Source organism: Peromyscus californicus, unplaced genomic scaffold (genome assembly GCF_007827085.1).
Source record: "Peromyscus californicus insignis strain IS unplaced genomic scaffold, ASM782708v3 Scaffold_19__1_contigs__length_69161282, whole genome shotgun sequence".
In the NCBI taxonomy this organism is placed as follows: domain Eukaryota; kingdom Metazoa; phylum Chordata; class Mammalia; order Rodentia; family Cricetidae; genus Peromyscus; species Peromyscus californicus.
Window position 1 is genome coordinate 53,674,327 of NW_026294491.1, and position 12,369 is coordinate 53,686,695.

At 37.4% G+C, this 12,369-nt stretch overlaps 1 protein-coding gene across 1 annotated transcript in view; it reads left to right on the forward strand.

Annotated features, from left to right (window-relative positions):
- Positions 1–12,369, forward strand: part of Pkhd1 (PKHD1 ciliary IPT domain containing fibrocystin/polyductin) — a 471,509-nt gene that overhangs the window by 434,563 nt on the left and 24,577 nt on the right. The window contains exon 63 of the mRNA XM_052743962.1: positions 8,531–8,638. Coding sequence (XP_052599922.1) covers positions 8,531–8,638 — 108 coding nt within the window. The remainder of the gene's footprint in view (positions 1–8,530; positions 8,639–12,369) is intronic.

Below are 12,369 nucleotides of genomic sequence, written 5' to 3' on the forward strand. Positions count from 1 at the left end.
CCAGATATCAGTGGATTCTAGGATTGGAGGAAGGGAGCCTGGCTTGTGCCTTCGGTGAGATGCACAGCCACTGGGAAATCTTTAATTAGGCTGCGGTGCCGAGGTCTAACATCTGTGTTAGATAACCTCTCTGGCGTATAGTTGGTGAGACGTAAGAATGGACACTGCATCAGCTGGACAGGAAGTGGAGATCTAAAGAGCGCTGGCTCAGACTGCCTTTTAGAAGTAGAATCAAGTGACATATGGTGAGTAAAAGAGACAAGAAATAAAGGGTGACTTTGAGGTCTGAGGTTACTACAGTGATTGGAGTTTGGTGGTACTCATTGAGATGAGAGGCATCAGAGGGGAAACAAAAGAAGGTAAGTGCCTGAATGCTGAGCCAAATTAAGACAGGTGGGGAAGTAGGGCAGAAGAGAGGCTTCTTTAGAAGTGGTTTACATTTTAGAGCAAAGGAGAAAGAGAGTTTTGGGTTACAATTGTTATGGTTTGTGTGACAAAAGGCTCCTACTTCTTATGTACCACCTCAACCTACTCCAATTAATTAGTCCTTGTTATTTCAACTAGTTGTCAATTCCATGTTATGTGCAGTGGAAAAGGTCTTCAAACCCTACACAAGACCCATGGATTCTCTGATGATAGGTAGGGTTGTCTTTTTCAATGGGCATGTGGCTCAGTGGTAAAGTTGAGCATGTAAGCAGTACTGGGTTCAATCCCCAGCAAAAGAAGAAAAAAAAAAATAAGATAAAAGAAGCCCGGTCATGTATGGCCATATAGTCCCATGATTCAGTTCTAAAGCTGCTACCCTGAGGTGAAGAGAAGTTCACTTTAACACGATTTGATACAGCCAAGAATATGCTGGCTCTGTGGAAGTTTCTAAAGCTACCCCTGATACTTGAGTAGGCCAGAGATTTTTTTTTTAACACTAAAAAGGCCAATGCCTTCATTTTTTCCTAAGCAGTTTCAGTGAAAAAATTGATAAAATGTTCCCCCAAATACACTCAGTGGGTTTGAAAAAGCAAACAAATAAACAAATAAAAGAACAAAAAGCCAGGTGAGTAGGGAGGAGGAAGTGGGTCTGGGAGAAGTGAGGAAGTGAAGGTGAATATGAAAAAAAATATATAATATGGAATTTTCAAATAATTAATAACATATTTTTAAAATATTCCCTAAATTAAACCCATTGAAATAATTTTAATATAGGTGTATTATTTACTTTTGTTCTCATAACAAAACCCCTGATAGAAGCAACCCAAGGGAAATGGGCCTATTTTGGTTCACAGTTTAAGAAGGAGGACAGTTCATCGCAGTGGGAAGCTATGGCAATGTGAATGTGAGGCAGCTGGTGGCATCACGTGGACACTCAGGAAAAAGCAAAGAGTGATGGATACTGGGACTTCACTTGCTTTCTTCTTTGTATTTATCCTGGGATTCCAGGCCAGAGGTTGGTACTAGTAACATTCAGGATGGGTCTTCCTGCCTCAGCTAAGCTTCTCTGAAAACATGCCTACAGAAACACCCAGAGGTGTGTCTCCACAGTAATAACAAATTCTGTTGAGTTGACAATCAAAACTAACTGATACAGTACTTCATAAAATGATGTTTTTAGAAAGTCTATACCTGCAACCACCAACCTCACAAAAGTCTACCTAAAAGAATAGAGCCAATGAATTTTTATTGTCTGTTGAATTTGTATTGCTGAATTATTTTTATCAAGACCAGATGATCAAGTTTCTCAACCAAGAGTCTATATTGCTACTTTTACATCAGAGAGATTTTCTAAACAGTATCTTAGCTGTTGCTGAAAAATAATATTTTCAATATATGCATGTTAAGGAGATATCTATCAGTAATGGTAAAAAAACAAAACAAGATTAAAACTGACCTGTATTATGTATGAACATTTATTTCTACCATGATATTTCCAAGGCAGAAGCAAGGAATCTTGTGAATTTTTACAGTCTATTCTTTCTAGCAATATGGTTTATAACACTGGCCTTTTATGCCTTTACTGTTGTCATGAAAATGACATGCCTAGAATATAATGATATCTCAGTAACATTGGAAGCTGGTCTGTAGCAGTGAATCATAGTCAATTTTAAATTACTGTTATATTAAAACTTTTGTGTTCTTATTTTTTTATTTTATAATTTTTTATTTAAATTTTTTTCTTTCCTTTTGCATACCAACCCCTGTTCCCCCTCCCTTCTCTTTTCCCGCCCCCCCCCACCTACCCCTATCCCACCCCCATCCCCTCCTCATAGAGGGTAAGGCCTCTCTTTGGTAGTCAATACAGGCTGGCATACCAAGATGGGGCCGGACCTAGCTCCTCTCCACTGCATCAAGACTGAACAAGGCATCATTCCATAGGGAATGGACTCTAAAAAGCCATTTCGTGTACCCAGGTTAAGTCCTGGTCCCATTGCCAGGGGACCCACAAACACATCAAGCCACACAACTTTCACCCACATTCAGAGGGCATAGTTTGGTCCCATGCAGGTTCCGCAACTGTCAGTCCAGTGTCCATGAACTCTCCTAAGCTTGCGGCAGCTATTTCTGTGTTTTTTCCCATCATGATTCTGACTCCCTTGCTCTTGTAATCCTTCCTCCCTCTCTTCAACTGAACTCCAGGGTCTTGGCCAAGTGTTTGTCTGTGGTTTTCTGCATCTGCTTTCATAAGTCACTGATTGTAGGTTCTATGATGACAATTAGGGTAGATACAAATCTGAGTGAAGGGGAAGGATAATTCAAGAACCCTCTCCACCATTATGAGTCTTAGCTAGAGACAATCTTGTGAGTTCCTGGCTTTTTCCCTAGCTGAAAATCCATATATGTATACAATGTACTATGATCACATCCACCCAACATATTCTCCCTTCCAACTACCCTTGTCCCCATAGACATCCCCCTCACAATGTCACGTCCTCTTGATTTTATATCCCACTGCATCTACATCATTCTACCACTATGTGTGTAAGTATGGGGTCTTCCATAGGATCCTACAAGTGGCCACACCTCCAAAGAAAAATGACAATCCCTCCTCTAGTCCCCATCAATTGCCAATAACTCCTCAGCCAAGGGTAGGGACTTGTGAGGCCCTTATCTATCCAAGTTGCTTGATCTTCTGCAGGCCTCTTTGAACGCATGAATGTTATAATTGTGTCAAATCCAGAGGAGAGCATTTCATAATACTCCTTTCCATCTTCCAGTTATTACCTTCTTGCCTTCCTCTTTCATAATGTTCCCTTAGCCTTGGTGAGGATTTAATACAGATGTCTCCTTGAGGGGTGAGTACTCACAGTCATTTATTCTCAGTACTTAGCCCGCTTGAGAGTCTGCGTTCAGTCCTGCTCACTGCAAAAAGAAGCTTCTCTGACCATAGATGAGAACAGCTCAATCTATGAGTATAATTAGAAATATTTAGAAGGCTGTTTGATAACATGAACATTTAGCAAAATAACAACAGTAAGTTCCCCCATAGTGCCTATGACCTCCACGATCATGGGCTTTTGACCAGGTTTGTACCAGACATAAATTTCCTCATGTGGAACAGACCTTAATTGGTTGGTTATCCTCATTATGGTCATGCCACTCTTGCACCAGTGACTACAGCTTGCTGGGCAGGTCAATATTGTAGTATGGGGGGCTAGGATTGGATGAGATGATTGATGTCTGTTTCTGTGTAGCAGGGGTTTCCAAAAGAACACAGGCTACTGCTATTGCTCTTGGTTACTCAACATAAGTAAATGGTAGGACTCCACAGCTAAAGACACTACGTAGTTTGGTTGGATGACATAGAAAAATCCATCTTAAATCAACCAGGAAGCTTCTTCCCTGATGGCTAATAATGCCATATGGTGCTATGTTGTACGTTGTCATAACTAGTCATATACCCCTATCCTCAACACAATTTGAAGATATTTCTTTAACAAATTGACATCTCACGTTTTTCATATACTTCATGGGCTAGCCTAGGTTGTTTCTGTTGACCTTGTATTAGCTAAACTTTTTTTCTACACACATGGAAATAACTTCTTTACCAGGTTGAACATCAGCCTATCTGTATAATTGCTCATTTCCTTGATGAGGATATTTCTTGCTACCTATATGTCTAGAATACATCACATGCTTCCATAGATATGTAAAATGCTTAAATGCATGTGAGAAGTCAGTTGTAATTGTGCTCAATTCTGTCTATTCTTTCAGCTACATTTATTTTTTCTTTAAGACTATTCTTATAACCTGATTTAAAATACCCATCTTTCACATGGATTTTTTTCACTTTTTGATCTTTATCCCTAAATAAAGCATATGATATTAATTCAGTGCCCCAACTGATGAATTCTCATTTACAGAGGTTTCATAATTTTTTTATAATTTAATGTCAGAGCCCAAGTTGTTCTAGCATCCCAATGTCATTTCATTTATACCTCTTGTTTTCTGTAAGAGTACACATCACCAACTGTAGAGAGCAGGGCTTCTTGAAAACACTTGAGGAAGCAATCCACACTGCATGATTACATATTCCATAGTTTTAAAACCTCAGTGTGTAATACTTATTTTCTTATTAGAGCTAAATATTTTCTCACTATCTCCTTTCAAGTTGTCCTTCAATTATTTTGGCCTTCAATATCTTATTCAGAAGCCTGATCTTTTCAGGCTACCTACAAAATAGATTTTTTAAATTTATTTTTTTCTTAACTTATATAGATGTTTTGCATGCATGTATATCTATATAATACTTGTGTGGCTGGTGCCTGCAGGCCATAGAAAGTGTTGGATCCCCTGGAACTGGAGTTATAGACCATTGTAGGATAACATATGAAGGCTGGGAATTGAATCTGGAAGAATAGCCAGTTCTCTTAACCACTTAACTCCAGCCTCCATAAAATGTATTTTTGTCAAAATTTCCAATATCTTTGTGCTCCCATTAGTACCGCCACTCTCTGTATTTTGATAGGTCCAAGAAATTGCATGCATTTTGTGACAATCTACTCATAGACATGTTAGACATACAGACTTTTTTTTCTTTTGACTTTGATAGAGTTGACATGCATATTGTCATCATGGTTTTGCTCTGGGTCACTTCTTTAACCTAAATAATACAGTCTGAAACTCAGGTTTAAAATATCAGAGAAAAAGTTCAAGTTTCCTTGTGCCATTTTTTTTTTCTGGAACAAGCCTCATATTGGAGAAATCAGATTAATAGGCAATTCAAGGCTGGCCAATACAAAATTTAAACATTTAAACCTGTATCAAGACAGAGTTGTGAAGTTCCTGTGTGGGTACTGCTGCTCTGCCCATTATTCAATGCCATGTTGTTGTTGGTGGTATTTCAGTATAGATAATACTTAGGGTATACGGAAAATCAGCTTACAGTCAGAAATAATGATACCCAGATTTTTTTCCATATTCAGTATAATCTACAAAATATAACCCCACATGGCACATCACTAGTGGAACTTACCTGCCTCTACCTTCTCCAGGACTTGTTCATGTCTAGTTTTTACTTATGTTTCATTCTGTATTAATTCTTTATCCTCTTTCTAATGCTTCACTCTTTTCTCATACCACACAACTTATCAGCCATACCCTGTTTGTACCTTATATCTTGCCATACTCATGACCCTGGTCATCCTCAACAAGTTTTCCCTTACTATACATGCTTTAGACTGTATGCTTCATGTACTTCCAAAAATTCTTCCAAATCATCCTTCTTTTCTGTACTTTCATTTATCCTAAGGATGATCTCACTAACTGGCTTAAAATAATATTGTGGTTATGAAATGTGAATGAAGCAGGGGAAAGTTTGTCATTTAGTTCTACTAAACACTAAGCCATGCTTAATCCAACTAGCCTACATGGATTGATATTACCACTATTGCCTGTTTCAGGATATCCAATAGAATGGTAGATAGAAGTACTAATTTTGTGTGTGTATATATGATGAAACAAGATAAAAATTAAATATTTTTATGTTTATATAATACACACACACCTTTATTTCCTACTATTGAAATATTTCTCCTTAACTTCATAAAGAATGAAAACTGAGCCGGGCGGTGGTGGTGCATTCCTTTAATCCCAGCACTCGAGAGGCAGAGGCAGGTGGCTCTCTGTGAGTTCGAGGCCAGCCTGGGCTACATAGTGAGTTCCAGAAAAGGTGCCAAAGCTACACAGAGAAACCCTGTCTCAAAAAACCAGAAAAAAAAAGAAAACTGAACCATTTGGGATGGATTTACTAACTCACTCCAAGTAGTTCTCAGAGAAAAAGAAAATAACAATCACAGAAATATTCTCTTTGTGTAGTCTAAGTATTTATTCTGCATTTAATGGTCTTTGTTTTCTGTTCTTAGTCCCTACTCAATGAAAAACGTTATCATCACAAAACAGTGGATTCATATGCAAAGGCAATTAATTTAAGGTGTCTCCCTTAAATCCTCTGAAACTCAATTATGGATCACAATTGCAGAAAAAAAAATCTATGTATTTTTAAAAGTAATTTCCTGGCATTATTGATATATCAGTTTACTAGCACGTATATCACGTAGTGAGTTGGTGGTGAAAGATGCATGGCGTGCAGAGGGATTTTAGAAACCGTACACTCTGCAGAAACACACCTTGGTGTGATTTCTTGGTGGCTATATAACCCAGTTTCAGTGGTGTTTTCAGCCTGCTTCCCCACTTCACCCCAAGTTCTCTCAGCCAGTACCTTGTTAATACCAGCTTGATCAGGGAGCCTGTCAACACATTTGTATATTTTATAATAGCCATTCCAAAGATATGATGGACCCTGGAGTAATGTACTGTACTTGGCAGCAAGCGCTTCAGCTTTTGGGCACATATGCTTCAAATCTGAAAATATCATAGATATATATGGGAGTCTTTGTGGAGATCTGTAAGGCAAGCTGGTATTTAACGCAAAAGCAAACCCATTTGGAGCTGAAGCACTTTCCATTAGGCAGTTTGGCGGCTGTTCTATGAGGCAAACTCACAGTGCTCGACGGACACATTTCGATTAAATGCTGCTTTGCATTCTTCCAAAGATGGGAACAATAAGGACGTTTGTCAAAGGAAAAACTGCAGCAAATGATTTCATGTTGAACATCTGTACTCTGCAGTTCATTGTTTGCAAGAGTTTATTGACCATAATTTTGATGCATATAGGTTTTAAAGAGTATAAAGTACATTTATCTTAGGCGCCTATCATTTATTTGAGTCTTGGCTTATTTATTTCCATTTTTCTGGGCATTTTATTTATTTTTGGACTCTCTAGAGATGGAAGAAAATATGGTTTGTGCAAAGAAACTTTTAGTTATCTCTGCAAAATTGATGAGGAAAGACATTGTTTTCATACAAAGGACTGAGCAATTGAATTGAAAAATGTTAACACTAAATGTACTAAATCTTTATGATTCTTTTCAGCCTTAGACATCACAAACAAATTCATAAACTTTAAAATCACTCTTTTAACTCTTTGTCTACCATGATGACATTTTCAGAGAGACGTGTAACAGCTATTAATCAGCAAAGAAATTTAGGTGTGGTGGATCAAAGGCAATTTATGGTACAGGGATGTGAGTTTGAGTTAAGTTGCCTACTTTAACTTTATGAAAATGTAAGTTTTATGTCTTTTCTTTTCAACTTTTTTCTTTTAATTCAGGGAAACCAATGCCAAAGCAATCTGTGTTACTAAAACAGTGTACTCTTCCAGTCATGATTTGATGACAAGCTGTTGTCATCTTGACGTACTAGCTTAACCCTACTATTGCATTAATACGGATTTCCTAAATAGAGAGATCGATCCCCTAAACCAGTGGTTCTCAACCTTCCTAGTTCTGCAGGCTTTTAATACAGTTCCTCATGTTGTGGTGACCTCCAACCATAAAATTATTTCATTGCTACTTCATAACTGTAATTTTGCTACTGATATTAATCATAATGCAAATAGCTGATATGCAGAATATCTGATATGTGACCCCTGTGTGGGTCATGACTCACAGGTTGAGAACCACTGCCCTAAACAGATAACAGAATTTATTTCTTGATATACATGCTTTTGATGAGGCTACTGTTTGAAACCAGGCTGTTTCATATGCTAGACAAGCATTCTACTACTAACCTATAAACCCAACCTCTTGCTAGACATGTATCAAGAAAGTAGTCAAATGCATAGGAATATAAAATTACAATAAGGTATATTTGTGGCTACAATCTTACCATAAATTATATAATTTAACTCAAGAGTATTGATCATAACATATTTTATAGTATTGATATATAGACTGTACACAAAGCTATCTATAAAGGACAGTATTTGGCATATTATGCTTTCAATAAATGCTGTTTTATATTTTTCTTTGAATTATCTGATTCCAGGGTTTGTCTAAGAAGAAATGGATAGGTATGATGATCTTTTTTAATTCTTTTAAAATATTTTGCTTTATTATTTAATACCCTATTTCCAAAAAAGACTTAAAGACACTATTCTGGTTTAGATAGCTAACACCTTCAGGTTTCTGTTTGTTTATAGGATGTACCCAGGCAGAAGCACGGGATGGCTATGTGAGCTTCTCCAGATTGTCCGTCTTGATCTCTGGGTCAAACTGGCGCTTGGTTTTTACTGTTACTTCCCCTCCAGGTAATTTCAGCACAGTGTTCTTTTATATCTGTATTTTCTGAAAAAGTAACCCTTCTCCTTTGTAACTGGAATAAGCCTTTTCATGAATAAGAAGCCATCATAACTTAGAGAAGAAGTTGACTTGGCCATACCATCAAGTAGAAGAAGAAAGAGCTCCTTTAAAAATTAAGGCTCAGGGTGCACTTAACGAACAGGACTCCAAATGCTCATTTTCCTGTAGATGTTAACATTTATGTTGTGTCTCCCTTCTTTCTCTCCTTCCCTTTCTTTTTCTTTAGCCTATGTGACTTACACTCAATAGAAATTCATAAGTCAATTCAACTGTTGAATATTGTGAACCTAAATCTTTGGGTCCTGTTTTCTTCATCCTTTCTATAATGGAAATCAGCCCTGTTGACATTCCAGTATCTGAAAACACTCGTAGAAGGCATGGGTAAATTGTAAAATGATCCAGTTACCCTTCATAAGGCATTTGAAAATGTCTGTCTTCGAGTACATCTAATGGACACTTGTCTATAAGTAGTTTAATTCATTATTTAGGGAACCAGGACAATAGCAACATCCTTGAGCTAAAATGTCATGTAGAGATATTCTTGAAGGCAGTTGTCAGTGGATATAGAGAAAGCCATAACTTTTGAGTGACATGTCCAAAGATACCTTTCATATCTTTACCAGACAACAAATCATTTGTAATGTATCAATGTTCTCCAAAAGAACAAATGGTAAATATTAGCCTTTGTTTGATAAACCCAGATACTCAGGAAACTACTGGGAGAGGAAGATTGCTTAAGCCCAGGAGCTTGAGTGACAAGCCTGGACAGTATAGTGAGGTCTCAGTTTGTAAAATAAAATCTACTGTAGAGAAATAGACAATTCTTTCTGAAAAAATGCTTCAGTATAGCACGAGGAGGCTCTCCAATGAATTTGCCTTAACTGCAAGTTTAAAAAACATTTTTCTTAACTACAGATCTATCTTCTGGTATGTAAAATTACCAAGTACTAATTCTGTGAGCCATATTCTTTTAATGCCAGTGCATCTATCTGTATGAGGATGAGCACTGATTCATGAAGAGACATGCTTATTCACAGGATGTGGGCATTTTGCCTTAAGCTTGCGTTTTTGAAAATATGTTTTTAAAGGTTCAGATTTGCTGGGCCCTGAGTAGTTTGTCCCAGATTTGTGTGACATCATAGATATTTTTGGTCTGTAGTTTTCTCAGTTGTTAACTAAGGCTTGCCACATGCCTCATCAAGGGTTTTTAAGCAATAAACTATAAAAACAAATATAAGAAAAGTCGCTGACAAAAATTTCCAGAACCACATATGATTTGGGCATTTCGTTGGTAGATTACTGTTTTGTTTTCTTCCTCCTTAAAACTTGTAGATTAGAAATGACTTTGAATGTTTTCCCTAAACTATTCTTAAATATCATTATTAAATAATTGTCAAAGCTAAGTCTGTCAGGCAAGGCTCTGCAGAGAGGGATTTTTATAACATTTAAATTAGAATAGATAGAAGCTTTAGAAAGACAAAAGAAAAGTACATAATCCTGGCAATAGGATCAGAATCCATCCCTTGTGCATGAGCATGCCTTTTGGAGCCCACTTCCATGATGGGACACCTGGCACAGCCTTGAGGCAGAGGGAGGGGCTTGGACCTGCCTCTACTAAATGTACCTCCCCATGGGAGACCTTACCTTCTTGTAGGAGGGAATGAGGGGTGGGTTGGGAGGGGGAGGCTGGAGGGGCAGGAGGAGGGAAGAGGGGGATCTTTGGTATGTAAAATAAATTAAAAATTTTTCTTAATAAAAAAATAAATAAAGAAAGCAAAGTAAATAATCAAATACTCTGCTTCTGTAATCACTACTGACATCATGTTGATAAAGGTGCTGATCCTAAAAATGACACCTGTTTCAAATACTCACTGTACCAGTGTCCAGAGATATAACACTACAAAGTAGCCTTCATATATAATTCACATTAGTATTTCATTTCTACATGAGTCAAACAAAGATTCAAACATATAGTCATTTTTCCCTGTTGTTATATTCTCTCTAATTTCTTAAGCAGGGGACAAATAATTCTTTTTATTTTAGAGATATAGTCATTGAGGAGTTAAGAAGTTATAGAGATCTTCTGTGTCTGTATGGGATCCTCTTGAGACCTTTCTATGCATTAATGAATCCTACTTTATCACTTATGCCCTTCCTGAGCTATTTATTAGCTAATGGTGGTGGCTACAGGTTAGTGATGCTGACTTTCCACTTGGTCCTTCTGCATCTGTTGTCATGGTATGGGCCGTGATTCTTCTCACTGCTACCTGGAGCAGGAAGTTCTTGGGTGAATCATGGGAGCCAGGATCTTTCTTTCCCCTTACCCTACCTCATTTAATCTAAAGAAATTTTACCTGTAATTTGCATCTCTTAGGAAGACTCTCCAGAAATTCACATGATTTATTCAACAAGTTTCCTTTCAAAAGTTTTATCTTCAGAGAGAGAGTCCTATTTGGACAACCCAGTCTGTGATACCTCCTCCTGACACCCACTACTAGTAATTCGGTTTTTTATCCTCCTCATTTTAGTTTTCTTCATGGCATTGGCCATTGTAGTTTGCATGCATGTTCTTGCTTGTCTATAGCTTGTGTGTTAGATCCCCTACTAGAACCTGAGTTTCTGCTTAAGTGAATATATTTGAGCTGTATATCCCCAGGTTATGGAAAAGTGAGTATATTGAGATTACTTTTAAGATCATATTGTTTGTTAAAAAATATTTGAAAGCCAGGGGTTTCCACCATGAAGTTCTCTTCTCTTTCAGATTCCAGTTGGATTTCTCTGTCTTTAATTTCTCAGCCATTGCTGTTGATGTGGTGATGGTGTGTTTTACATGCCTTGTGGAGTAATCTGTATCCCTTGTGACTCACATCACTTCTCAACTTAGAATCTTCCCTTTATTATAATCTGTCATAGTCAGAATGCTATCTAGGGTATTTTGACTGACATTTAATGCCTATCAAAATTTCCCTGGCTTTCAGTCTTTCACCTCAACTGCTGTCTTCTGTTTTTGTTTATGAATGTGCTGGGTCTTTGAAGTTTCTTCCAGATCATTTTTTTTCCTTCAAAATGCTTTCCATGGTCATATTCGTTTGTGTTATTTTTCTGGAATGTATTGCATTCTGACTTTATGCATATATTGAGTCATTTACTAACTCCTAAATACCTTAAATAAGTGCAGGACACTATTAATTTTGGTTGACTTCCTTGAGCACCTAGTAAAATCCATTCCTCCCTCTCTGGGGTAATAGGCCTGATGCAGATGCTCATACTAAGCAGGTACTTGAGAATAAATAAGGTGAACTCAGCTCAGCCTAAGCTACGTGCTTGCAAAGAAGAGCCACTGCATCTGATGTTATTACAGGAGCTCTGGGAGCCCTGAGGTGAGTAAGCCCAGAGTCAAGACATCCAACATCTAATTGTGGCTTCCAAACAAATTGTCAGGTTCACCCAAGGAAACCACAGCACAAAAATACATGCTGTGATTTGAGTAGAGAAAATAACAGCTATTTTTTGTTTTCTGTGAGATTGAGGTTTGTTTTGAATTAGCTACTTGAAAAAAGGCCAGCTATAAGTCATGATCAGAAGCAAATAACCATCCTGATTCTTTATTTTTAATATTTAGAATAATTGAATATGATAAAACATAAATGTAAAGCATACTGTGTGATTAAATTCTAAT